This window comes from Microsporum canis, genomic scaffold (assembly GCF_000151145.1).
Source record: "Microsporum canis CBS 113480 supercont1.7 genomic scaffold, whole genome shotgun sequence".
In the NCBI taxonomy this organism is placed as follows: domain Eukaryota; kingdom Fungi; phylum Ascomycota; class Eurotiomycetes; order Onygenales; family Arthrodermataceae; genus Microsporum; species Microsporum canis.
The window spans coordinates 435,067-457,355 of NW_003299163.1; the positions used below are offsets into that span (position 1 = coordinate 435,067).

The window sequence follows — 22,289 nt, forward strand, 5'->3', positions numbered from 1 at the left end:
AATAAGCGGCTATCCCGGCGGATCCGCATTCTGCCCAAGCCGAAGCCATGATCAAGTGATTCTGCCTTCGCCTGTTTTATCTGTACCCAGGATGACTGCATGATCATTTACCACTTGGACAGGGAGTTTTAGATTTGCCACAGCAGCCTGGTTACCCAATAACAGCGTTGAAGTTCTATTTTGTCGACCTGCAACAATACACGGCCACATACCTCCGTGTCAGCGTCAAGCATCACTCACGGGGCGCTGGGAGGCGTGCGCGCAAGCTTCGGACTCAAAATATAACTTTCTTCCAACATCCAGACAAGCATTGTTTCCTGGGACGAGTAGGTTGACCTAAATTAGCATACCAACAACGATATCAAAGTTTCAAAGACGGAACATGGCCGCACACAGGTACTTCTTAGTGTTTTTTTCGCGTTAGACCCTTCTCAAGTGTCCTTTCATTCAATATTATGTACGGTACTGTGCCCCATCTTTTGAATACTTCGCTCGACATTAGTCATTGAAACACCTACTGAACCGCAGTCCAACATTATGGCTTCTGATAAGCTCGGGTGGTTCTGTAAGATGAAGGACATCACCACGAGTATAGCCGAATCTCCTGGTCAGGTGGTGCTAGAGGCAGTATTAAGTCAACTCACCTAACTCTAGACAAAACAGCGGCCTGGTGGCGTCAACTCCATCTATTTTAATGCTAGTACGGAAATTACATTCTAACCATGACTAAATTATTGGTAGGAAGTATGCTAAGAGTAACTAGTGGTGATATGTTAATACTGCTTTCCCTAGAGACCAAACGAAGATAAATATGAAATACTTAAAAATATTTTCCCCAAAAGGAAATAACTAATCAAAGCATATAAATTCAATAAAGACATTGCAAACTGGCCAAAACACCGCGGTTACTAATTGCTGTCTTGGTGGCCAGTATTTCTTTGCTGGTCTTCTTCCTGTTGTTCTCCTTGCTCTTGAGCCTGCACTTCCAACGCCTCCCTCATACGGATGAGATTGTACTCTTGAGAGGTCATCATAACTCCATTATGCCTTACTCGCGCTCCACCACGACGTAATGGTGGCGGTGGAACATGTAGAGACCGCACATTAGAGTAATCAGGGCTAGACCCGAGGTTTTGAGCGGGATGCGGCATCATGCTGGGCCCAGTTTGTTCCTGTGATTGCTCTTGCTGTTGATTTTCCTGACCCTGATGCCGTGGGGATATTTCTGCCGGGTTGTAGCTCGGCATCAGGTCTAAGGCCTGCTGCGCTGCACTTAGATAGGTATCTCCTGGGAGTTGATGACTTGACTGTTCTGCGTGAGCTTGATACTGTTCATAGCCGGTGTTTCCCTGATAGGATTGAATATACAGATTTGGAGCTAGCTCTTCCTGAGGGCTACTCCGGTAATCCTCTAGTTCTTCCTGTTCTTCCGTTTGGTTGCTATCATTGCTCTTTTGTTCCCCTGAACCTTCAGTTCCGTCATTTTCACCAGAGGTCCCCTCCATGCTTGGCTCTGGAGACATCTGTCGAACTAGATTGTGGCCTTGGGGAGGCAGTTGTGGCTCTGAAGGTGAAGAAGGGACTTCTGGTTCTTCATCACTGGTCATAAACCCATAATAATCAACCATAGGAATTTCTGGTGAATAATCCCTCCCACAACCGGGACAATCACAGCCTCTACCAAATAATCGCACTGCAGTGTTTTTCGGGAGAGAGACCTTTGAGTAACGTAAAAATAACTCCTCACCCCCCCTTATAGCTCTGTTAGCATGTAGTATGAGCCGATTAGGAATTTCTGTGTCCCAATGCCAGTCTACATTGTGATGTGGGGGGCAAGCATGTTTGAACACAGACACAACAGGGAAGACATAGAGGTTGGGAAATGTTGGTGTAACTTCATCTACATCTGTTGCAGGGGTCTGACGGATATCTCTTGTACGTTTCAATTTCTCATTTTGGGACTCTGGAACGTCTTTGTCCCTTTCATCGCCTTCCGGATGCCAGGGGATTGCCGACATTAACAGTTTCCTAAGTGCTAGTTGAATCACCCAGGTATCAAATGTGAGATCCCGAAATATATTCACACCGAGGCACGAAAGAATATCGAAAGGAACTTGTATATTCGCCGCAAATGAGAAAGGTAAGTCCTTGCCGATAGCTGACCACTGCATTACAGGCATTAGCTCGTCAATTTCATATGCCAACAAATTCGGCTTGTTATCAGTCTCGCGTCTGAGAAGTGTAATGTCAAAGACCTCTCTAAGCAACAAGCTCAATAGAGTACCATGTTTCTCATTCGTATGAGAGAGAGATCCCAGCTCATGAGGCACGGAGCCCAGAGGCCATCTGTTTGGCCGCATAGCATCATGTAACCAATTCCAGCTTTTCCCACAGACTCGGTTGTGATATAAAGATCTCGCAATATCCAGACAGGAAAGCTTTTCCTTGCCAACAGCACCGCTAATCTTTTGTTTCTTTGAAGGATTGCCTCTGGCTATTGCCTGTTCATCATCTGTATCTACGCTTGGGTCACGGTAATCTTTCCCACGATGAGTCTCTAAAGCTCGTGAAACCCTAGCGAATTCCTCCGGATCGGGGGACGGGTCTCTTGAACTAGATTTATTGCTTGCTGTACACCAGTACATAGGTGTTCTATAGCAATTGGCACATTCACAGCTTGCATTCTCTGCTGAAGTAGATTCAGTATTCTCCTTCCCTTTCTCAAACCACAGCACAGGAGCAGTAGCGGTGACCGGGCGTCTACAGTTCTCACAGCGAGGTGCCGTAGCTCTTGACAGCTGCTGAAGATGGCCCCTGATTGATGGTTCGTCCACATAAATGACCGCTCCTTTGGGTATATCCTCATCTGCGTAAACTGCCAAACGGTGATCATCGACCTCTACCTGTATCTTTCGGGGTCGATAGGCCAAGGCCTGTGATTTGCTTATCATATCTTTATTCATCCTTTCAGCGATCTTGTCAATTGCGGGGGCATTATCCCATGAATCATACGGATACTGGCGACACGCAATAAAGCCATAATGCCGCTCAAAAAGATATTCGAGATAATTATGTCTTTTTTCTTTTCCTGCATCGTAGATGAATTCCACTAGATTTGCTTGTCGTTGTTGCATGGCAATCTTATCACGATCGGCCATGATAAGCCTTGTCCTTAAGTATGGTTCGGTTGCAGAATAATCCTCCCAGCACTGCATTGCCAACAAGCTGAGCACTATAATATGATGTACTGCTTTGCGGACTATTGGGATAAAGCTGTTTATCCCGTTTCCCTTCCGCAAGAGCTCTACCTCTTTAGACAAGTCGGGTTGACCAGAAGTAGTCTGCAGTATATGGCGTTCGATAGCATCCCAGATGTGGATGTAGATGCCAGGCTGGACATGACGGTTCAGTGGATTGACGAGTTTTTCACACAAAAGCTGAGCGCGATATGCATCGCCAATGGCCAAGTCAAAATGGCCCATCTGGTAGTGTAGATACGCGCGACTGGTCCAGTACGCAGGGTTATATGGGCTGAGAGATATCGCCCAAGTGTACATATCCAGAGCTGACAAACGCCCCCGGGAGGTTATTTTCACCAGATAGTCATTAGCTGCTCGTTCAATACCCCATTCTGGTAAACTCTGAACAGGTAGGATGCTACCTTTGTCCTCACCCTCGTCCGGGACGCTAGTTTGCAATTGCTGCAGTTCATCATCGTACAGCCTCTGCCTCAAGTCTGCAACAAGACCGTTTGCATTGATTCCTCTTGCACGAAGTTCAGGCTGCAACCTTGCTTTTATCCAGTATTTAGTATCAATGAGAGGATTGTGCCCTTGAACTAGGACGTTTGGTGGATCATTATCTGGCGACTGCTGTGGTTCCTCTGCCTCTGTACCAAAAATCTCATTGTAGGTCCAACCAGAGGTATTTTTATTGCCCCTGGGAGAATGCCGGACAAACTCATTCTGATGTATGGGTAACTGTGAGGAAGTCAAAATACTCTCGTATACTTTCCGTGCCAGACAACCGGATGGGCCATTAGTTGAAGGGTGTGAGGCCGTCAGAGTGTTGTTTGGTAGGGACCACACTCTATATGCCTTTTTAATATCTTCATCTGAAGGGAAAGGGCCCCATTCAACCTCGTCGAACAAGGTTGGTCGTTTCGGATAAGCTGGTGCAGCGAGATCGGACCCAACTGGTACTGGGCAAGTTATCTCCTTAAATGCGCGTTTTTGGGGATTGGATTCGCCCTCAGCCATGCTTAGAACCACTTTATATCTTGCACTTATAAACCACGGCTGGCTTTGGAGTCCCTCTCCGTGGAAGTTGTACTGAACTAACTCAGTTTAGACGGTGGAACATGGAAAGTGATCTTTTGTGGCGAGCCAGTAGTATCTTCTTAAGAATTCTTAGGCATCTGGAGCCTTAGGGGGTACTCATAGAAGGGTGGGATAAGAGTGGGAGTAATTCTAGGAAGCAACCTAGGGCGGCGGAAGTCCGGGTCTATTGTATGCCAGGGGAGGTCAAAGGACATTATTAGGATAATTTGGATGGAGGACGTAGGGACTGATCATAAAAGAAAAGAAATTGGCAAAAGAGCAGAATTGTAAAGGGAAGTCATATATTCATGTCTCCATCTCAGATATCAGGGCATGCTGGGTTCAGCTACTCCTTGTCCCCCCCAAACGATGACAATGACAACCCTGACAGTGACAAAGGCGTTTATCCGGCATATCCAGAGATAATGCCATATTATATGAATATTAAAGACCAGAATTTGTTGGGACCGAAGTTCACACTGCTGAGTATATTGGCCATTCATACATAGCTAGAGTGTATAGACCCCAACAAGGAGATCAAAGAGTCAGGCCGATAAAACAATTACCACTGCCTGTAGTAGCGTAGACGTATCAAACAAAGGTGACCTCCGGTAAAAGGTATTTTCCTTTACAGCAGCCCTTTTTGAGGGTACAAAGGGCGCTTTCTCATGCTTTCGTACATATGAGGGTCATTCACCTTGCCAGCCTTTTTCCAGGTGGAATTCTTCGTAAATACGAGCAGAGATGGAGACTATGAAAAGCTCTAGCTCGATAATGAGAAGAATACCAGGGAATAATGGTTGTTGTTGGCTGGGTTTCACTCTTCATCCGGCTCTGTCGAGGCCGTTGACACGGTGACGAAGGAGGCCCAAGAGGAGCACGGAAGACCGACAAGCCATGTTTTGCCTCCTCCTCGCTAAAATGAGGCTCCTATGTGGTGCAACGACAGCTTGTTTAGTGAAGTTAGAGAGTGTTTTTGATAGCTGTTGGCTTGGTTGGACTCGAAATCATGGCTGAGTCGCTGCAGTCAACAACTTCTTACTCAGCCGTGCTGGCGCATAAACTAAAAATGGAAGAGCTTCTTGTTCTTCCCACCACATCACCAACTCGACAACCCCAAGCTCTCTCTGGTGGAGAGCGACGACGGAAAGCTCCTGGTCCAGCGCCGTTATATCGAGCCGTAGCTAGTCAAGATAACTAGTTGGCAGCTAAAACTCGGCGTGACTCTGATCTGGTGATGGGCGTCGCATTTGTTTGCGCCTGACCAGACATATATATACACCGCGATAAGGACGACCGCGACAACAACAGGCTACGACTTCTCAAGAGAGACAGATATTTCTTCGCCACGGCTATAAGCGACCGTCTCCTGGTTTCTGGTGCCGCGACGGGAGGTTAAATGAACCCTGGATATACCGACGCTGACCCCTTGTCCTGACCCAAGTATTCACGGACATATAGTTAAATGTTGGTAAGCTGACGACCTTCACTGTGAGAAAATAAATAGGTAAAAACAGCCATGCCCTGGGATGCCAATATACAGTACTAATATAGCTATCTTACGTCTTTAGAGCAGCCATGTATGGATCACAGAACTATCAGCAGCCTCCGTGGCAGCAGCAGCCCCCTCTGCCTCCTCCACCACCGCTCCCCCCGGCCGGTGACCATTCTAAACCATGGCACGGAGGCGACCAGACACAGAACGTACAGCCGCAGTCGATGTATAACCCGAACACTTATGGTCCTATGCCCGGAACCCCGTCATTAGAACAGGGTCAGCAAGACACATCGCAGTGGGGGGTTCGATATAACCAGCAGTTCGGCCACCAGCATCAGCCTAGCGCCCACGACCAGCAAAACATACCACCGCCGTTGCCGGTACGCGAGATTGATTCTTTAGCAGTATACCAAGGGAAAATGCTAACACTGCTCATAGCCGCGTCCAGCCAGTGCGTTCGAGTTCTCCCAAGGGCATAATCAAAACCAGCAGCAACAGCCGCAGCAACAGCAATGGCAACAGCCTCCCCAAACCAGCCAACCATATTATCCCCCAAACCAAGGAATAAGCACCCCCGAATATCCGCCAGTTCAGCCACCTCCTCCTCAGACGTCATGGCAGCAGCCGCCACCCCCCGCTGATCATAGCTATGGCACCAACCAAGGTGTTCCGCCGCAACCGCCGCCGTTACCATTGGCGTATCAAGCAGAGATTCAGCGCCCTATGTCTGCGTGGCCAACCGGCCCAGTCTGTGTCAACATCCTCCAACTCATCAATACGATCCAGCGCCCCAGCAGCAGCAACCACATCAGCAACAACAAACGCCATATCAGCATGATCAGCAGCAATATCAATTTCCGCCGCCGGAGCAGCACCCAGTTGTGTCACCTCCTGCACCTCCTGTAGCTCATAATGTTGACAGTTCAGGGAATCAAAGCTACTTCCAACCACCAGCGGGAGGGATGCGTGATCACCTTCACAGTCCCCCTCCCGATGGCAACCTGCAACAGCCACTTCCTCCTGCAACTCAAGCACCAGAGACACATGCACCAGCAGCTTCTCTAGCCCCAGCTATTTCTCCACTTGCTTCTCAAGCAACTATTGCTGCAAGCACCCCACCCCCTTCTACTACTGTGGGGCCTCCTAGCACGGCCACCGCAGCGGGGACTGGTGCATCAGCTCTTGGATTTGGCGGCCCTTCTGATTGGGAACATTTTACCTCCATGGAAGAAGATGTAGACGATACTGCCGAATTCCGTGCTAGGACTGATACTTCTGTCAGCAAGAAGAATACATTCGAGTTACCGTCCGACCCACCTCCTCCAGTCGCGGTATCCAATGTCCAAGAAGCTTCTCAGCAACCAACCAATATACCTTCAGGCCAAGTGTCGCCGGAACAACATCCGCGGTTAGGTTCGCATGAAATTTCTCCTATTGGTGCGGCTAACCAGCCTACCCACAGTCAAGCCGGCGATCTATTTGGTCGTCTAGATAGTATCAGTTCTGTGGGCTCTAGTACACCTGCTGATTCCAAGGCAATCGACGGCGTCATTGAAGCATGGTCACAGCCAGTTACCACTGGTAATCAACAATCTAGTTATTCAGACTCGAAGGCACACCAACGTTCAAATACAATCTCAACATTTGAATACCCTCGTGTGAATACTCCAATCTCTCGCATTCATGCATCTCCATTACAAAGCCCAATGCGTTCAGTATCTAGAGCCGACGGTCAACCAATACAGTCAATTGTCACCATTTCAGATCCATATGAAGATCTTGATCCATGGTATAAATCATCCTTGACGCGCTACGTCACCATGCTTCGTAAAGAGATGGAAACAGAGTCAGAGGAGGAAAAGTATAAGCTCTTCTCGGCTTTTATGCACAAGGAGTCAAAATTGCGGGCGATTCTATATAATGTGGAGAATTTCCTTGAACAACCGCCTGCAACGAAACCTGAACCTGCGCCTACTCCTGCGCCTGCACCAGCTCCTTCTACCTCTGCTCCAATGCCAAGCTCGACGGTAGACGATGCTCTAGTGCCATCACGGGAGGCACCGTCAAAGATAGTTATCCCTAACCCTCCGACGCCCAGTGAACTGGACGATGTAGTCTCTTATAGCCCCGGTGGGATGCCACGGCTCGCTTCTGCACTCAGTAATCAGACGCGAAAAAACTCCGGCTCAGATGGGTTGCATCGATCAGCATCAAATCCAACTCGTCCTCAAGCAAAAACCGATGGTGCCAATCAAGTTCCCAGCTCAAATTTGGGTATATCTCACGCTAATCCGTCTAGATCAGTCTCCGTTCCCCCGGAGTCTGCCGTAAGGCCAACAAATAACCCACCATTCACTGTTGAGCCACCACATGCAGTCTACACGCCATTCCGCTATAATGAGGGATCGCAGAAAGGTTCACCCACAACCCCAAGTCGTCCAGCTTACCAGGGGTACTCAGCCCTGCGCCTGGCGTCAGTAGAAAGTGGCCGTGTAATGGCTCAGCCCTCGTTGCAAGCTCCTCCAGCATTTCCCTCAGAACGCTCAGCGTCACGGGCTGAGCACGATGAAACGTTCCTCGGGCTGATTAGAGAGAAGAGTGTGGCTTACCGCAGCCACCGGCCCGGAACTAGTCTGTCAAATAGGCCAGCTTTGCCCAAGAAAGGCTCGCCAACTGTAACCTTCGATGAGTTACAGACTTTAGTTCCTGGCCCGCCGCCCCGCCTTGAAAGTAGCTCGCGAGTTGCCATCATAGGTGATGAAGTCGAACATTTCCCCCAAGACTTTACTTTTATTGAAAAAACACACGAAGCTTGGGATAATAGTGCTACCGCTCGTCAAGTACAGGTCAACGCCCAGCGTCAAGCTCGTCAGGAAGAATCGGAAAGTCATATTGACTCGCTCTTTAATGATAAAGAGATAGGGTACTCCGACATCAACGTATTAGAGGATGAATTCAAACAGACCGAGGCTCAGATACAACTGAATGAAGAGCGAAAGGAGTTTGAAAAATATGTGGAGATTGTGTTTACCCGCGTTGATGAAAGACTCGCTTCGGAGATCAAGCGGCTACAGCATCTGTATAATGAGACAGCCGAACTTTTGCAGCCAGAAGGAGGAAAACCGTCAGGGTTAGGGAAATTCGAGCTCTCCTATGCAATGCGTAATGCAGTGGATATTTTCCAGAAGCTCGAGCTCCGCCATGCTAAGCGTGTGGCTGGAGTTCTCGAGCGCGAACGACGCCGGAAGAAGGCTGAACGCCGGTACTATGTTTTCCTAGGTGATACTGCAGCATTAAAACAAATGGAGAAGGAATTCACAGCACTGGAACAAAAGACGCTCCTAGATGCAGCTAAAGCCAGAGACGAGCGAACAAACAAGTTGATGGACGTGTTTGATGACGCAAGCATGCGTGGAATTGGTGAGAACCAGCGCTTGCTCGACGACATATCAGCCAAAATCAACAAATTTGACACGGACCTTATTCGTTCTACCCCTAGCATTGTCCCCACTGGTGGCGTTAAATTGTTACAGAACACTTTGGAGTTTGTGAAATTTCTCGGCGCCAATTCAGAGTCCGTGCTGGAAAGCTTTGGTGTCGCGGATAGATTGTTAAATAATGCTGACTACGACATCTCTGTGGCTGAAGCCAAGGTCGCAGACTCTAGTGCAGATATATTCCGCCGCCTTGAAGAAGAGAAGAAAAAAGAGGATAAGAAGATCGAAGATGATTTGCAATCTAGAATGTCTAGTGTTCGGACTAGTCACCGCGCTATCATCATGAACATCGAAGAGGTCCTAGAATCAGTGGAGGAGGCTGTTGGTAGTGGCACCGGTGCTTCTTTGACACCGCCTTCAGGCTCCAACTCCAGGCCTCAAGCCACGTCTTCTCCTGGTGGTACAGTCTCATCGACTACTCCTCCGGCTTTAGGCGTTGGTGTCTCAACTCCCCCAAACACGAACACAATAAGTGCGGAGCAGCAGCAGCAAGAAAGGTTGAGAAAGGCGTTAGAGGACGCAAAGAAGAGGAATGCAGAGAAAGGACACACTTGAAAGGATGGCTGAGAGCTAGAGAACAAATTCTCAATGATACCCCTTTTATGCATGTTCCTTCAACAAATATTTCGCCACCATCTTGTTTTGCTATTCATTGTATACACATTTTTTGATTTTAATTTTGAGCGCTCTAGCGTGTTGGCCCTGTTTTCTTATCCCCCTTTGAACGGTTAGTTTGGATTAATCCTTTTTGTTCATTCCATTGGTGATTTGGTGAAAGATAAGCCTCCTGTTCCATATCCTCCACATTCCATTGTGGCCATTTATCATAAACATGAATGCTATTGAAAGAGTATAGTTAACTTCTTGGGTCTCGGGTGCATGCATGCCTATTGGTTTTTTGTTTTCCTAGGCCAAAGCACCCCCCCCCCCCCCTCAGTGTAACTTGTATGCTGAAAGCTCGCCATCCGTATCTGAGCCCATAATTTTCATAATTGGGGGATCAGTGGCAAACAGGAGCCCCTCTTAATACAATTAGTTGGAAGCTCCAACCTCGAAGGCACCTAGAAAACGTCATTGCGTCGATAACGCTTCCAGATGGAGCAAGTCAAGCAGAGCAGCACCAATCCCTGTCGTCTTGATATCAATCTCCACTCGCCCGCAGCGCCATCTTCCTCAGATGCGATGGATAAACACATGATATGCTGACTATGTATGGAGTATGGAAGGACAGGTAAGCTCTCTGCCTGCCTTGGTCGGAGCCCTGCAAAGCCACACAGACGAAGAGTTACCAATCAGAGCAATGCACAGGGCAACTTACCCCAGACAGACCAATTTGCCAGAGCTGGCCAGATTCTGCAGGCGTCAGGGACATCTGCGTCTTCGGTTAAGCCGGCGGTACTCATACTTCCTGTCCTCGTATCTGCCCAAAGGACCATGTCTATACACCTCCTGCCACAGCACAGCCGATGAAACAACGCCTTGACAAGCTCCAGCCAGGATAAAACGCCCTGCCCTTAAATTAGCTTCAGCATCAAGGGTTTAAGCAAGGAGGAACAGCCTTCTAGAAACCAGACTCTTCGTCAAACTGCTGGCCTGCATGAAGCACGAAACTTGGCACGTCCCCGTGGCAACTTCACGAAGACACGTCTCAGGCTTGATCGACCATGCCTGAATGCAGGATGCAAGCCGTCTCTCCGCTTGCATGAGTCGCGCTGACGGATATCCAGAACGACACAATATGGTAAATGCTTCAATGGACACTTGAAACGTTTTTTCTCTCCTTTTTTTCTTTTTCAATAGAAACTATAAGCTGACTCAGCCACCTGTATTTACAGTACGAAACAGCGCCTTCCGACAGGGGTCTCTCCACACTGTGGGGCCAATTTTATCATCTTGACCAATGACCATCTGCCATGGACGCCCAAACGACGCTGCTGAGCCGCAGCTCGGCCACGAGCCGCGTATTGTCGTATTGCATGACGGTATAGAAGATACCATACGGTCACATGTCGTATTTCATTGTTACAGGCAAAAAAAAATACACGAAAAGTCAGCCTCGACGACAAACTTCGACTTCTTCATCCATCAAGAGATATTTTATACCAGCCATAAAACTTCATCCCTAGTGCTGGCTCTTCAACATCTCCTGATAGTGCGCCGTTGAGCCGCCGCCTGTCCTTTCAGCTGATCTGCTCTCTATATATACTTAGACTGCCTGTCAACCCGTACCAAGGACCGCGGAGGCGTCTTATTCAGCGTGGCGTTGCACCCCGTCCTCCGCCTCACCTCACGTCGATTCCTTTTTGCTTTGCCATCGAAGGAATTATTGACTGTCCTACAGAGCCTTATTTGTCGCCCGCCATTGCCATATTGCCCTCGGGTTAGCTAAATCCGTTGCTTGTCTGATCGAGCTGCTTGCGCTCAACTTTTGCCCAAGGGCGTTGCATAAATACATAGTAATTTCGATTATTACTACGCAAGTTTGTGCAGGAAGACCAACCCTGGTCGCCTGACTGTGAACGGCTAAACCGTCACGGAACAAAAGTCCTCCAACGCTATACATACGACGAGGTAGCCTCCCTTTCGCTGGCAGTGCGGGAGCCGAACGCTCTGTCTCGAATCGTATGCCACACCTTACCGGCTACTTCAACAAATATATTACTGGCTTGATATTGGCTCTATCGAGTTGCTGTCGATCCCATCAGACCCGAGGCTGGCACTACCAGTTCGTTTCCTCAGGGAATTTAGCCCGTCAGCTTGCGCCACAACTCATTCCTCCAACGCCGATACATCCAGGCCCACCTCCACCAAGACAGTAGGTGTCACCCTTCCCTCCTTGCTTCGCCCTCTTCGCCGTCGCTTTATTCGCGCTTGTTAGTCCATCCGTTTCATCGTTTCCTCTGGTATCATTTGCTGCTGCTACTACTCCATGGTTCTCGCGTGCTGTTCATCAACATTGCACTGCAGGCTGTAAACGTGATCATCTCCAACCGGAGCAATTTTTTACTTTGAAAATCCTCTCTCTGGGAAGACTGCTCGCTATAACTTTTTTTTTTTTCATTCCTATTTTATTTTCTATAATTTTTTTCTGCACCAAGTAACTACCCGCTACCAGCCGGCTAACTACCGCAACAGCTGGAATACCTGGGGCTTCCCATCATCAGTATTAGGTGGTGTGACCGAAAAAACAGACACCGAGCTGGCCGCACCAGCAGTTTTCGCATGGCTGAGTCCCTCACACAGGCTCCTGAACCGGCCTGCCCTCCAAGCCCAGCATCAAGGTCCCTGAATGGTCGTGCCTCGAGCTCTGCGACTCCAACTCCAAGTTCGATCTCGCTATTTTTGAAACACGACGACCTTAAAGACGAGCGCAACCTGTCGTCTATCGCGAACGCGGGACTAAACGTCAACTCCACGCCTTTAACTGAAAGAAACAAACGGCTATCTCAGCCTCCGATGACGTCTACCGGTCAACGCGCAGAGGAGGAACGGAATCGGCGCCAGAGTAGTAACCCGCAGTCTGCTAGGAGAACACCGGAAATAACGGTTGTGGACGAAGGCCGTGACACTAATCCCGCCCGCCCTACACGGTCCTCCAAACCCGCTCCTTCACAAGAGAATCTGTCTCGGAGGAGTCCGTCTAGCGCTCCGGACAGTTTTACCAATGGAGATAATCCACCTACACTCATGAATAGTTCCACAGTCGCCAGCCCCGGGCCGATAGAAGAGCCAAATCCGCTAGAAGATAAATCTCAACAGAGAGACGAGATGGAGGAAGAAGGCGGCAATAAATCTTTCTCCTACCCTGTTCCCATGCCGACCGCTGGCAACCTGAACGACCCTCGGCGCGGAATGAGTCTTCCACATTCGGGCCTAAACAAATCTGGCGCCCGTTCCCCGTCTTCGAAGAAGCATCGATGTCCATATTGCGCTACCGAATTTACTCGACATCATAATTTAAAAAGCCACCTCCTAACCCACAGCCAAGAGAAGCCATACGTTTGCCAAACATGCCAGTCTCGATTTAGGCGACTGCACGATCTAAAACGTCATACAAAACTACATACCGGAGAGAGGCCGCATATCTGCCTCAAATGCGGCCGACGGTTTGCCCGTGGTGATGCTCTGGCCCGACATAATAAAGGACCTGGGGGCTGTGCTGGTAGACGGTCTAGCATGAGCAGTTTTGTTGGTGAGGATGATTTTGGTGACAATGCCGGTAGCGGCCCAGTGGCGGAAGACGGGATGGAGGGACTCATGTACACAGAGCCAGATCGGATGGATGAAGAAGAGGAGATGCGCCTCAATCTCCCTTCCATCAAAAAAGATAACGCCTCAGACCAGTCTCAACCCGGCTCTGCTCGTCATGTCTCCTTTCAGCAATCTCATCAATCAAGCACCTATCCACCACTCGCAGCTACTCGATCGCAACAGAACCCCGGTGGGGGTGGGCTTTTCCCTCCTGCTAGCAATCACCAACGGTCGAATTCATCCACATCCACTATCTCCCAGTCCCCTTCCCACCTCTCCTTTCCACCTGGCGCATCGTCACCGTCAATGTTTGCGCAATCAGGCATGACCGAATCCCCCAAACCGCTCTCTCCAAATAGCGCAGCGTCAAGGCAACTTGGCCATGGCCCCGAGAATGCCTTCCGTCAAACACACCAGCCCGGTATGCCTCAATATCAATCTCAGATGCGCAACGGCTCGGCCGGCTTAGGTATACCGTTTTCCTCAGTTTCATCACCAGGAGGCACTTTAAGCCATCCAAGCTCCCAAGCAGGCACCCCACACCTTCCACCACCAATTGGGCTCAATCCGCCCGACTCCCGCTTCACACTCCACTCCCAGCAACAGCAACAGGGTGCTCATCTCCCCAACCGTACTGGTTCCCACCCGCCGCTCCAGCATTCCCATCATCCCCCGCCCCCATCATCTAGCATTGACAGTAACACAGCACCGAGTTCCGGTACTGGTAGTGGAAATAGCAGCTATACAAGCGTCCCGTCGAGTGAAGGTTTCAATGCCAACGGCTCCCTAGCTAACATGTCTGGGGGGTCATATTTCACTCACTCACCGCATCAACGTGGGTCGAACGACCAACCAACTCGACAGCTGTCGATTCCTAGCCCCAACCCAAATTTACCGTCCTCGGATCGGATATGGGGATATATGCGAGCACTCGAGGATAGGGTCAACGGACTAGAGAGCGAAGTTGTCCGGCTACGCGGTCAATTAAACAGTGTAACAGGTAGCAGTGAGGCAAACCAGGATAAAGCTGCCAGTGGGAGTGGTGGAAAAGCGGAAACGCCTTCCTCTAACCCTATTACTCTCCCTACCTCAGTGTCCACTGCCGTTCCGGCCAGCACATCCGCAACTGCACAAGCGACGACCGGTGGCGTCGGAAGTGGAGAACAGATGGCTAAAACCCCGAACCCGAATGGTTCCTAATGGTTCATTCCTACATGATACAAGCCTGAATTTGAATTGGCTTGAATAGCAGATTATCTTTCTGGATTATCTAACGACTTTTTATACCCCATTTAATATTACCCCTTGATTATTGGACAGGATGGTCAGGAATCAGCATTCATTCTCTCTGGTATGTCTGAATATCTATTGGGCTGCATTTAACCCGGGCAGGTGGATAAAATACGGTGACGGCAGTCATGAAATCACTATCGTTCTCTCTATCGCTCGCTTTTTTCATGCCGGTCATTCACATCAGGGCATTCGTCAGAGCCTTCTTGAGATATAACGGAAAATAACCCTTTCTATACCCTCAATTATACCCCCCAAACTCAACCTATACATCCACTCGACAATATAATGAAACCCCCCTGGTTCGAATGACAAAAAAAATAATACATTCCTCACCTCCTCAAAAAAAACTGTATATGACTTTTGACTTGCCAGCCTACTTTCTATTTACTTGCGGCTTTAATCTTTGTCCCTATTTCGCTTCATTCAGATCATATTTTTATCCATACGTACTTTGTCCCTTCACCGTCATACCTCCGTCTCTTCTGCAGCTGTACTAGCTACCACTACGCATGGCTCCATGATTATATACCCTTCGATAATATATACATTTCAACCCGCCTTACTCTTTCTACTTTATGAAAACAAAGCAGTTAACTTAAATGAATGACTGAAATGATTATTCTTATTTTACTCTCTCCCCTCCCGCATCCTTTCCTTTCCCGATGCTTAGCATACTTCTGGCTTCATTTAATATTTATTATTTGTTTGAATAGTTTCCTTGGACGGGTTTGTCTGGACCTGTGGATGTGGCTTCCGCCAATTATATATCTAGTTTATGGGATAGTTAAGGAGACATTCAGTTCGCTCAGTTTACTCACTTATATATACAACTTGACATCGAGACAATTTTCAGCATCAATAATTGCATTATTTTTGCTTCTTAAATCGCACTCGCTTCAATTCTATAGTGGTAAGAGAGTTGGCATCCCTTTCCTCTCTATTTGGTAGTCAATAGACTCGTCTTATACGAAGTGAACTATATAGATATACTACGCCACCGTACGTAACATAGAAATGGAAAAAGCATGCAATAATTTGCCATTTTCATTAAAGAATGTGAGTTGAGCTGCTAAAAGAAGGATAATGAGTGGCTGCCCTTTTGCTGAGTTTGATTATACATAAAAAGCTATACGCCCTTTGCGCCTGAAAAGACCAGCATCCGTGAACTCGAACAAAAGAAACCATAAGCGTGCTTGTTCGGACTTGCAATGGAGCCTCAGTGTCTCCATAAAATTCCTCACATAAACCGGACTAAAGATTTTGGCCGTGGGCGATCGTTGTACCGACGCCAGCCCATCATCCGCATAAATTCTCCAGGCTCATCCTTGATGACATGTGGAATGCCGACGTACAAATCTTGCTGCCATCGCAAGGGCATTCTACTCTGCGGTTTTGCTGAGAGTGCAAATAACCATTCGTATTTCCCAGTCTTGTTGTCTTTTTCTTCCTCGGAGGTTTTGGGCAACTGTCTCACCATTCCAACAGAGACGTACGTAGGGAAGATAGTCCGCTTAATGGGATGCTCTTTTGGTGTGCGAGGAATACATCGATGATCGAGAGGAAGATGTACAACAACCAGGCTGTCCAGCCAACCTTCTGGGACCCCTCTAGCTGGAACCGGTCCGATAGGTGCTGGTTCTGCAGGCGCAGGTTGGACATCTCTCGAGCTTCCAGCTTCGCGCTGTGTAGATTCAGGCGCAGGTTGGACATCCCTTGAGCTTCCAGCTTCGCACTGTGTAGATTCGGGCGCAGGTTGGACATCCCTTGAGCTTCCGGCCTCGCACCGTGCAGATTCAGGTGAACGTTGGGCATCCCTTGAGCTTCCGGCTTCACCCCTAGATTCTGGCGCAGGTTCGGCATCTCTCGAGCTTCTAGGGTCACCTTCAGGTGGAATATCTGCGTAATTTTGCCCTGGCTTTGGAATTGGCTTTGGCCGAGAGTCAGCAGTCTCGTCATACGACGGGAGTTCGGCGTCCAACCGACCCATGGTTGCAGGGTCAAAGGCTCTGGCAGCGGTGATGACCATCACAGCAAATACACGGTGTGAGGATAGAAGAGCGTCGGAACGTTCAATCCAACAGACTTAGCCTAAGTCAGCACAGTGCTACAAAAAGAGTTATTATTATGCGTATAAATGTACTTACTTTCAGCAGTGACATCACGCCAGTTGACCAATTTTATATCCTCGCAGTTGTATCTATGTACGTTGGTCACTTTAATCCCACTCACATACTCTGGGAGATGTATAGTATGTCTATCTTTCCAGTAACTTCGCATGTCTGCAAATGAAGCACGTCCCATCCCTTGGCTATCCTTATGTACGGACTTCCTCCCGAACCACTCCTCATTGGCATCGTCTGGTATAATACCCTCATGCTCGCGGTGGTCCTCCGCCCATCCTGGGTCGAACTCCCTAATGAGGGAACGATGGGAAAAGTAACACTTGGGCTTGCATCCAGGGGAGCGTCGCGGTCTGGGATATGGCGCTCCAGGGAGATCAGAGGGCACCTTCTGGTAAATGGTTTCAAATGCTTTATCCAACGATTTTTGAAGAAAAGCATCTAGATGAGGGTATAATGAATTCATCGTTTGTCTGAACAGGCTACAGAGCGGAAGCTTAGTGGCTTCAATTGGCCTTGGGTGTATATAGTCCGGTAAAATGCCCCTATAGACCTGTGGCTCTGCTCCAGCACGAGGAGCACGCATAAGTCCACCACGATCTCCTGCTATGGCAATCACGTCTGTATCTATGGGGGGAGTATTTCCTCGTGGCTGCGGTGGATCTCCCCGATTCTGCCTCTCCCTTTGTGTCCTTGATGATCCAGCTTGTGGCTGTTGCCTCCTTGACCTAGGATCTTGTGACGAGCCTCCAGCTACGGCTCCTGTCATTTCATGAGTATCTCTAGAAGCCACATCTGGGGACGTAGAGCCTGGTTGAGTTGATGGTCTTGCAGGTGCAGGTGCAGGCTGTGTCTCTGCTTCTGGGGAAAGCTGAGATGGCCCTGCCGATGACGGATCTGTAGGTGGCTCATCTGTCATGTCCGTAGGCTGTGCCGGAGGCCCTGATGAAGATTCTGTAGGTGCTGCTGAGGGTTCTGTTGGCCCCCCTCCTCCTCCAGGTTGAGGTTGATCGGCAGAAGATGAAGCTGGATGCGATGGCCCATCGTTATCACCTTGCTGTGACATTCTTTGGCTATTCCTGTCTTCAGAGCTCGGTGATGGCGGATAAATTATGAGTTTGTCCATTAAACGGTTTCGAGCCCTTTTGCGTATTATGCAGTAACCACTGGTGGCACGGAAAGATGCAGAGATACAATGAAGCGAGTGACGTAAACGATGAAATGAGCGGCTGGATGGTCGATATATATTCTATATGAATATAAGTATCAACCTTTGTCAACGAGCGTGAACTGATTAAAGGGAGAGAAGAGATGATAGGAAGAAGAGGAAGAGCAGGATGTTTTCATTTATATCTTTGATCTCGGGGGCGAAAGCAAAATTGCAAGAAAGAGCCACTGGGGAACAGGAAATCAAATAAATAACGGAGCATTTCCCTTGGAAGGCGCATTATATATATTTGAAGTATCGAAGAAGGTGTTATTGTGCCAGTATTTAGTCGAACAATTGTCGTATTTTGTTTAAAGCCATAAGGGGGTATCACTGTACAGAGAATTGCTTGAGCGCTGCTCCTTCAAGCTATGCAAAGGGGAAAAGAAAGATATGTATCAGAGACGAACCCTCGTTATACACTCCGCACTCCGGGACCAACGCTTCCTGTGTTAAAAACCTCGATCAGGCCTGCACCCAACGCTTCTTCTAGCGCCCAATAAAAGTTCAAGCCATACAGCTGCTTCCACTTGTTTGTTCGTCCGGGTAAAACACCCGAAAACTCTCCACGGACGTGCTTCGCCATACTGGCTCGGGAATTCATCTCCACTGACCCATCCCATCGATCACGAATCAGGTAGAGGGGTGCCTCGCTATATCGAGACTTTCGAAGCGTTTCTAATATCTGAGTGCGTGCCGAGCCGAGCAGTCGGAGGTACGGTCCCATATTGGGTAAAGAGAGGATCATCGTTGACCCTTTTTCTTCCCGTGAGCTGACACTACGATCCGTGGAGCCTGAAGCTATCGAGCGGCCTACGTTGATGTAGCCGCTCTTGGAATGAGATGAGGCTGTGACTAGGAAGCCCGAACGGACCAGTGCAGCAGTTTCTTCTGGTGAGAAGAAGCCTGCAGGGACTGCGGGGGACTTCGTGTCCTTCCGTAGGGCCTCGATGAAGCGGTCTAGAACCCGTTAGAGGGGTGGTTAACGGCATATGGAGAGTAGGAAATCTCACCTTTCAACGCATCATCCAGAGAAGGGCTGTTTCTGACCAGCTCCTCCCAGTCGTCCAGTGATACAAGACAGTCTCCCAGTCCATAAGTCCCGTCTCCACGACCGGTAACAAGCAGTCTCCGCACGACTGCCGAGTCAATCAGCTGCACGATCTCTCGTTCCACCTTCGTTGGCTCGTCGAGCAGAACATGTACATGCGCCACAGACACGATGGGTGGGAGTGACTTTCTGAATGCCATAATCTGTGCAATCCGTGCACTATTCATTCCTGACCTTCTTTCCGGTATGTCACTGAACATCGTATTCCGAATGTGCTGGATGGCCTTCGTCACATTGTCGACAGCGGCTGATTCTGCGACGACCCTCGAAGGGCCCAGGTCTGACAGTGGTTCATGGAACAGCACATCTCCATCCCCAGTGCTGTTGGTATATTTTTTTCCACTACTTTCATCCGCCTGGTGGACGCTGGATTCAACCTGCGTGCCTCTACGAGGTACAGTCGGGGGGGGAGCCTTGGTACGCCGGAAGGAGCCAAATGCAGTCTTTTGGCGAGAAGCAGAGGACGGTTTCTTTATGCGAGATGAATGTGCCGCCGTCAAATTAAGTGACATCACCGTCTTTATATATTATCTGTCTATACAATCTATAGAACGTCTTAATCTTCTTCTTTTCATCTTTCTTCGCTTCTTTTTTTACTTTGAACATCGTCATGTCACGTGATAGATCTAATATTAGTCAGTGATTATTAATAAAGTATGTCACGTGTTAAAGTTAAATATTTCTAACTTTTTTTTCTATCAAAAGAAGAAAAAAAACATCTCGAAAGCAAGCAAAAAGAGAGAGAGAGAGAGAGAGAGCAAAGAGAGACGGACTTGGGACCTAAAAAATGCTCAGCATGAAGGGGTTTTAACATCCATTTGTTTGACATCTTCGATCTAGTTCTTGACTACCGAAAATGATAGTTTCAGTATATTGATGTCCGGTTGGCACATATCGTACGGATAACAAAGAAGGTCTATAACATAGTACAGAGTACGAGTCGGGGATAACAAGCTGACCATAAAGATCTAGAAGTATTGACTAAACCAGTTAGTGCCCAATTACAGGAGTTAGCAACCAGTCGACCCCGTATACTGCCGGAAAGTGATATATCAACGACTACTACTGACACAACCTGCGGACGAGGTCTTGCTCGTAGACTGCCAGGATTGGTATCAGGCCTTATGTTCCATGGCCAGCATTTACCCCCGTACAACAGCATCTTCTGCGCCTTGCTTGACCTCTCGCATCCCCCCAGAGCAGGCCCAATTTCTGCCCAGTCAGTAGCCACGACCACATACAAAACAACATACACAGTACATAACATACACCGGGTCGGCTCTTTGGACTCCGACTGGAACGCCTCCTTGGCCGGAGAATATGACGTAGATAGCTAGCAACTTCACACGCCAAAGGTTTGGGCTAGAATCCCGCAGTGTCAACTTTCCCTCCCCCAAACAAATGAAACAAGAAGAAGGGGCTTTTTCCTTTATTCTGTAGCGAGCAGAGCAACAGACAGACAGAGAGCGAAGTTACATGAAGTGCGACCCACGGTTTTTCTAACTAGTCGGCTGGTTGGGCTTGCTGGCTGCCTTGTTGGCTCTTGGGAAGAAACTTGGTGGAAAAGGCAAGGAGGAAGCCAGATGGAGGCGGCTCTCCTCACGTTACTCCATCCCGACATCATCGACCTTCTGCGATCTTCCCTCGACCCTCACAACGCCAAACCATCATTCACCACATTCTCAATGCCTGATCCTGCTGCTGTCCGGCGAATTGATGCTGCTGTGACTTGAATGTGTTTTTTATTTTTTTGCGTACCGTCTCTCGGTCTACATATGATACACTGCCCCTCTCGTTCACCTGCTTAGAGAGTGTAGAGAGCGAGGGAGAGAGAGAGCAGTTATATGGAGGGGTCACGCCGCAGCAAAGAGACACCCATATATGCGCAGATACGGCTCTACAGACCGCGACAATGACGATATTTATCGTTTCTCTGTATGTTCCAACCTATTACTGGTGTACAAACATCGCTGACTGAACAGCTTCCTGCCACATACCATCGACTTTGCGCTGCCGGAAGGCCACCAGCGCAGGTCGTCCCATCACCACCGCCGCAAGAGCTCTGGCCAGAGGGCTACTCTCTTTGGGCGTGCAGGAGGAAGCCAGCCGCCCACTCCTGCGTCTGCATCGACTCCTGTGCCGGCATCGACAGTCGCTGGCCGCCGACCGTCCAGTTCAAGGGACCAGGGCCAGATCTTCTCATATCCGGGCTACTCGAGCTCTGGGATAGAGGCTGCCTCTCCTAAACCCCAGCTTCTGGCGCCCAGTGACCCGCATTCGCCTCGTTGGGGGTCCCCCGGAGCATTCAATCAGCCCAAGGCACAGGCTCTCGCGCCCCCTTCATCTTCCATCCTCAGCCATTCACAGGGCCAGCTCAAGAGACTGGGACAGGAGTATGCATCTGAACTATCCAAGATCGAGCCGGTCCTCCTCTCTTCTCCGGTACGGCCATCTACGGTGGAAAAGCCCCAGGTAACCCAGGACAAGGTGTTTGAGAGCGCAGAATGGACCGTTCAGCCCTCCGAACAGGGGAACGGCGGCCTGCTGAACGCAATCCGTTCGGCCGTTGACTGGCCGTACATGAAAGACAAACTATGGGTTGGCACGCTGGGAATGCCCACCGATGCACTGCAGGACAAGCAAAAGGAAGCTATTGCTGAAAAGCTGGCCGCTGACTGCGAGGCGCTCACGATATTTGTCTCGGACAATGACTTTGACAGCCATTACCTGCACTTTTGCAAGATGATCCTCTGGCCAGTCTTCCACTATCAGATCCCGGATAACCCTAAGAGTAAAGCGTACGAAGACCACTCGTGGATATACTACCGTCGCGTCAACTACAACTTTGCAAAGGAGATCGTCAAAAACTGGAAAAGAGGAGATGTGGTCTGGGTGCACGACTACCATCTCCTCCTAGTCCCTGCCATGGTGAGGAAGGAAATACCCGATGCACAGATCGGCATCTTTCTTCATGTCGCCTTCCCCTCGTCCGG

At 49.1% G+C, this 22,289-nt stretch overlaps 6 protein-coding genes across 6 annotated transcripts in view; 3 read left to right on the top strand and 3 right to left on the bottom strand.

Moving 5' to 3' along the window:
• Positions 1–908: 908 nt before the first annotated feature.
• MCYG_07334 (SAP domain-containing protein) lies at positions 909–4,259 on the bottom strand (the record flags this gene model as incomplete). The annotated part of the gene is made up of 2 exons (XM_002843505.1): positions 909–3,980; positions 4,089–4,259. The coding sequence occupies 2 exons, from the start codon at positions 4,257–4,259 to the stop codon at positions 909–911; spliced, it is 3,243 nt and encodes a 1,080-aa protein (XP_002843551.1).
• A 1,638-nt stretch (positions 4,260–5,897) lies between these two features.
• Positions 5,898–9,869, top strand: MCYG_07335 (proline-rich protein HaeIII subfamily 1; the record flags this gene model as incomplete). The annotated part of the gene is made up of 3 exons (XM_002843506.1): positions 5,898–6,197; positions 6,256–6,515; positions 6,566–9,869. The coding sequence occupies 3 exons, from the start codon at positions 5,898–5,900 to the stop codon at positions 9,867–9,869; spliced, it is 3,864 nt and encodes a 1,287-aa protein (XP_002843552.1).
• A 2,667-nt stretch (positions 9,870–12,536) lies between these two features.
• Positions 12,537–14,765, top strand: MCYG_07336 (C2H2 zinc finger protein; the record flags this gene model as incomplete). The annotated part of the gene is made up of 1 exon (XM_002843507.1): positions 12,537–14,765. One exon carries the CDS (start codon positions 12,537–12,539, stop codon positions 14,763–14,765), a length of 2,229 nt encoding a protein of 742 aa, XP_002843553.1.
• A 1,330-nt stretch (positions 14,766–16,095) lies between these two features.
• MCYG_07337 (uncharacterized protein) lies at positions 16,096–18,044 on the bottom strand (the record flags this gene model as incomplete). The annotated part of the gene is made up of 2 exons (XM_002843508.1): positions 16,096–16,940; positions 17,003–18,044. The coding sequence occupies 2 exons, from the start codon at positions 18,042–18,044 to the stop codon at positions 16,096–16,098; spliced, it is 1,887 nt and encodes a 628-aa protein (XP_002843554.1).
• Positions 18,045–18,600: 556 nt separating this feature from the next.
• Positions 18,601–19,827, bottom strand: MCYG_07338 (conserved hypothetical protein; the record flags this gene model as incomplete). The annotated part of the gene is made up of 2 exons (XM_002843509.1): positions 18,601–19,145; positions 19,199–19,827. The coding sequence occupies 2 exons, from the start codon at positions 19,806–19,808 to the stop codon at positions 18,601–18,603; spliced, it is 1,155 nt and encodes a 384-aa protein (XP_002843555.1).
• A 1,381-nt stretch (positions 19,828–21,208) lies between these two features.
• Positions 21,209–22,289, top strand: part of MCYG_07339 (trehalose phosphate synthase) — a gene marked incomplete at both ends in the record, with an annotated part of 3,142 nt that continues 2,061 nt past the window's right edge. The window contains 2 exons of the mRNA XM_002843510.1: positions 21,209–21,231; positions 21,279–22,224. Coding sequence (XP_002843556.1) covers positions 21,209–21,231; positions 21,279–22,224 — 969 coding nt within the window. The remainder of the gene's footprint in view (positions 21,232–21,278; positions 22,225–22,289) is intronic.